At 41.0% G+C, this 5,575-nt stretch overlaps 1 protein-coding gene across 1 annotated transcript; it reads right to left on the bottom strand.

The window, feature by feature from the left end:
• Positions 1–2,170: 2,170 nt before the first annotated feature.
• Positions 2,171–5,339, bottom strand: LOC122662841 (chalcone synthase 2-like). The gene is made up of 2 exons (XM_043858549.1): positions 5,159–5,339; positions 2,171–3,205 (listed from the first exon to the last, which is right to left on the bottom strand). The coding sequence occupies exons 1-2, from the start codon at positions 5,337–5,339 to the stop codon at positions 2,187–2,189; spliced, it is 1,200 nt and encodes a 399-aa protein (XP_043714484.1). The 3' UTR covers positions 2,171–2,186.
• Positions 5,340–5,575: the final 236 nt, after the last annotated feature.

Here is a 5,575-nt window from a genome sequence, read left to right on the forward strand (position 1 = left end):
CACGCCTAGGTGAGGCCGCGCCTGAGTGGTGGCCGCGCCTAGGTGAGGCCGCGCCTGGGTGGGGCCGCCCCTAGGTGAGGCCGCCCCTGAGTGGTGGCCGCTGGGTGTTGGCCGCGCCTGGGTGCAGGCTGCGCCTGGGTGAGGCCGCGCCCGGGTGTGGCCGCGCCTGGGTGAGGCTACGCCTGGGTGCTGGCCGCGCCCGGGTAGTGGGACCCCGATTCATTCCCCTTGGTTCTGGAGCGGGTCGCCCTGTGACACGTGGCAGCCACTGATTGGTCCGGTGAATCTTGGATGTATCATAGTCATTTTTAGTTTCTTTTTATAATCTGGTTATTCCATACAATAGCATACATATGTGTACATACATATGGATTATTTTGGTCCTTTCCAGAAATACCCTCCTTTACCCCGACATGTTGTTACACTATCGGATTTTTTACTCGTTTTACCTCGATGTGCTGCTAGATTTTCCACAAAACCCCCCACTATAGTCAATATCACCCCAAAATAATTTCAAAATTCTATTAAATATTTTCAATGGAAAAAAAATGTGTTTATATAACATAAAAAAGAATTATATCAAGGTTGTAGGAACACACATGGTTTATGAAGACCGGCTTTCAGCCGAGCGGACTAGGTGCCTAACACATCCCTAGCCTGTAACTTGACACTTACCCTAGCCTTTGGCAGACTAGTAACCTATCCATTTGGAATTCATTTCTCTCCTCTGAAAGGGAGAAATATTTATACCCTCATCTCGGTGACAACTCTCAAAAGAAGATAAAAACCCCTTTTGCCCCTCACTTCCCACCAAAAAGAGGGGCATTGGTTTGCTGGTCTTTGCACCTACAACCACCGAGCTTACTTTAGACATTCCATCCGGTATTGCCACCTAATGAGATAGGGTATTAAGAAAAATGATGTTCTACCATCACCAGCTCATCGTATGCTAGGGCAACCCAAGAGTAAGAGAAGGAAATATGAGGCATTTAGAAGAAGAGAATCATGCACTGTAGCAAATGTGGGGAAGCAGCCACAACATGAATGGATGTGAGAGTTTGGGGGATAGTTGACCCCCATCATAATATATTTTTATCGGATAGAAATATGTCTATCTTGTTTTTGCTGTATTGTTTTATAATCTTGATAATTTATTTTTTTTTGGTGAATTCATACTTTTAATAATTGTATTCCCACCATATATAGTTCATTGATTATAATAATGAGAACGATGCCTATGTAAATTAGATTTTAACCCGCGGAGGATGATAACATGATTAATGGATGAAGTGATCGCAATTCAAACGGGTCTTCTTCAAGCTATTAAAGGTATTTGGGACCATCTAATTGTTAAATCTAACAACAATATTGATCTTTATCCTCATCGGCGATTACTTTGACCCGTCAATATCAATGATTTCTACTATCCAGGATTTTATTCAATTGACATCCAGTTTAGAATCATGTACTTTTGGTTTTATTTCAAGGGAGGAAATAGTTTGGCTGTTTCCCTTGTTAGGAGGACCCGATCATTGAGGTATATGATTGTTTGGCTCATTTCCACTCTATGGCTTCTTGAAACTTGTAATTAGAAATCCATATGTACTACATGTTCTTATCAGTAACGCTTTGTTTAACCAAAAAAAAAATAATTTTAATAAATTCAAGGTTTATTTTTTCTGATGGAAAAGAAAATATATTGCTTAAAGATTGGAATTTACAAAAGGGTTAGGGACCGACAGAGTACAATGATTTTTGAGAGTTGAGAGGGCAGTACTTCTAACCTTGCTATAAAAAAGTTTGTTACTACTCCAGTTAAATCTAATACTAGTAAAATTAGCAGCTTCATCAGCTAATTCAAAATAAAGGTTAATTAAGTTTCTTGGCAAACACGTCTGATCAGTAGTATGATGAAGAGAGCATAGGTCTCTATTGTAGCATCAAACATCTTCGAGAATGATTTTAGCTTTTGCAACATGTTTCCACTGTTGTAGAAGTCCATATAGTTTAGCTAGTAAATTCAAGGTTGCATTTTATTGAAAGGAGCATAAACAAAAGTACAACATAAAAATAACTTAAGATCAAACAAGGCCTTCATGAGCCTTTATTGGGAATACTGCGTAAGACACATTAGGAATACTACGTAAGACAATCATATCATCTGTAGAGCAGAACTCATTATCTTATCAATGAGCTGATGCTAAAACATTTATAGGAATACTACGTAAGATAATCATCTCCACAGTCAAACCTGGTCCAAACCCTAACAGTACACCCCAATCAAACCCTTCACCAGTTGTGGCTTTCCCTTCCTCCAGTGATTTCTTCCTCATCTCATCCATAATGAACAATAATGTAGGGCTTGACATGTTACCATACTCAGTCAACACTTTCCTTGATGCTTCCAATTTCTCCTTCTTCAATCCTACAGTAGCTTGAATCATATCTAAAATTGCTGGACCACCAGGGTGGACCACCCAAAAAATAGAGTTCCAATCAGTAATACCAATCTTACCAAATCCTTCCACTAAGCATTTCTCAATATTATTAGAGATAGTTGGAGCCAAATCCTTAGCTAAACGGATTGAAAGACCAGTTTGACGCAAGTGAGCTGCTACCATATCTTCAGAGTCTGGAAGAATCCTTGAATCAGCTGTGACAAGTTCATACAATGGGCGCTCACCCACTGACATATCAGGCTCTACACCAATTATCAAAGCTGCTGCACCATCGGAGAAGAGGGCCAACCCTAGTAGGGAATCCAAGTCAGTTTCATTTGGTGCCTTAAACCCATTCACAGAGTTTATCTCTGCACAAACAACCAAGACACGAGCACCTTTATTGTTCTCTGCAAGGTCCTTAGCAACACGAATAGCAGTGGCAGCACCAAAGCAACCTAGATGATACATCATTACACGTTTGATGTTCGATGAAAGGCCTAAGAGCTTTACAAGCTGGAAATCAGCCCCGGGTGCATCGATGCCACACATGGTAGTGAATACAAGATGAGTTATCTTTGATTTCGGCTGACCCCATTCTTGGATTGCTTTGGTTGCAGGTTCCATGGCCAACTTGGGTACCTCAACCACCATAATATCTTGGCGTATGTCTAGTGATGCAACGTTGGGATTAGCTAAATCAGGGTTTTCATTGATGATTTCCTCAGTCAAGAAAGTGTGGCGTTTTTTTATCTTGGATTTGTCACCTGTAAAGAAACTTAATTAGATAAGTAAAATAGTATATATATGGTGGCCACTAATTAATTTTAGGGAAGCAGTTTTCTATACGGGAGTGTGGCCTACGCCAGCACTCCCATGTGTCTATCTCTCTCCTCATTAAAACAAGAAGACAGAGGTGTCTTTTCACATAGGGAGAAGAGAGACAGACTCATGGGAGTGAGAATTTTTTCCCTAAATTCTATATGGAGTTTTTCTTTGTGGGGTCAAACTTGATAGCAATGGGCTTAATGCCTCCAAAATTAATAAATACTATAGGTGCTATGAAAGTACACTTGCACAAAAAAATATATATACTACTGGTGCTATCCATTCCTTGGTTATCTGACCTTTATACCTTTGTACCTTTGTACCTTTGTACTTCAAATGGCTTGCGTTGTTCACGAGATAATAATATATAATTCTCCTCTTACCGAAAAAAAAAAAGGATACTTACACTATATATTTTTTATCTTAGCCAAAAATAAGCTGAGAAAGGTACATGTCCGAGATCCTTTTGGATTACCATATTTCAGGTCATGGATTTTTTTATAGTACAGAAAAGAAAGTGTATCTAGTGCAACGAGGCTTCCGCCGGATCTTTATTCCCTTCAATTCCTTGCTCGGCCTAGTTCCCCAGTGCCTCTAACAAGGGGGGCGCAATGATCACCCTACCCATGCCCGAACACTCTGCCCGGGTGGGGTCCACCCCCCCCCCTTATTAGAGGCACTGGGGAACTGGGCCAGGCAGGGAACTGAAGGAGATAATTTTCCTGCTCTCGCTACTATGGGGTTTGGGGAGTAGGAAAATAATCTCCTCCAGTTCCCTGCTCGGCCTAGTTCCCCCAGTGCCTGTACTAAGGTGGGGTGAACCCCACCCGGAGCTGGGGTAGGATGGTCATTCCCCCCCCCTTATTACAGGCACTGGGGGAACTCGGCCTCGCTGGGAACTAGAGGGGACAAAGATCCTTGGGGAGTATCATAATGACTGCAGCCTCATCCCTGTTTCGCAGATCGAGAGGTTTTCAGACTCGAACCCACAACCATCAAATCACAATAGAACAACCTTACCATTGCGCAGAGGTCTGTCCTCTAGATTTCTTATAATATAATTCTTGAAAAAATAAAATCAAGGGTAATTGGGCCCAAATTTTAAAGAAATAGGTTTTTTTTTTGGGGGGGGGGGGGGGGAGGGGTGTTGAATGAATATACATAAAATGACAGAAAAAATACAACGACAATGAAACATAGAGACAGGGACAGGACTATACAACCCACAAAAAAAACAAAAAAAAAGGGGGAGGGAGGGAGACAGCTCAAGGGGGGACAAACTAGCTAGGACTCAGGACCTTTCCACGAACTTCAAAAGTAATAGAATCCCAGATTTAATGAAGAGTTCTAGAACTCCAACCCTAGCATCTAATATTAATTTCTTTCTATCCAAATGTGATATGATATATGGTGGCACCAAAAGCAAACTTGCCTACAAGATCCGAGATATCCTTCCTATTAAAGGTCTTCTTAATCCACTTCCATTCACAATCAAAATCACCAATTCTTCTCCTAACATCCCGGCCAATACCTTCTCAGAACCCTTTTTCCATAACTTCAAAGAGAATGGGCATCTAAACAATAAATGACACATATTCTTCATACTATTTCAACAAATCAGAACTCAGAGAGGAATTTTTATCCTCCCAAACCTTTAAAGTGCATCGAATGGTACACCACACTTGAGACTAGGAATTTTATCCACCCAAATGCAGTGACCACCGTCCAATACACTTTAAAGGACTTTAAAAGTGCACTGGGCTGCACTTGAGAAGATGAAAATTCGAGAGAGTAGAGTTTGTTGCCTTCTATTGTTGTGCTTAAGACTTCATGGTAGTTTGCTCTACCAAATAAGGAAGTTATATATAAACATCAACTACTAATATACTTACAAATTCGTTTCAACTTCTCCTTCAATTCAGGCTTATCCTCGTTCTTTGTGATTTTGAATACGAAGTCGGGGAAGTCAGTCATGTAGGTATAGAGGGATGGATTTGCCGTGCCAATTGCCAGAACCATGGCTGGACCTTGAGCGCGTTGCACTTCGTAAATTTCTCGACCAACAGATTCCATTACTTCTCTCTCTCTCTCTCTTGTGAACTAAGTTGAGTTGAACGTAAGGGTGCAATTATGAACAGAGATTAATTAGAGTCGAAGCAAGGAGTAGGGAAAGCTAAAGCAAGCGATGATGAAACACCAAAGCCCATGCATGGGCTTTTATAGAACTACGAAGGGAAGCTTAGACCACGCAATGAAATTATGACTTTTTGACTTTGTATTTACAACAAGGTTACAATAAAACCGCCAAC

This window comes from Telopea speciosissima, chromosome 5 (genome assembly GCF_018873765.1).
Source record: "Telopea speciosissima isolate NSW1024214 ecotype Mountain lineage chromosome 5, Tspe_v1, whole genome shotgun sequence".
NCBI classification, from domain to species: Eukaryota; Viridiplantae; Streptophyta; class Magnoliopsida; order Proteales; family Proteaceae; genus Telopea; species Telopea speciosissima.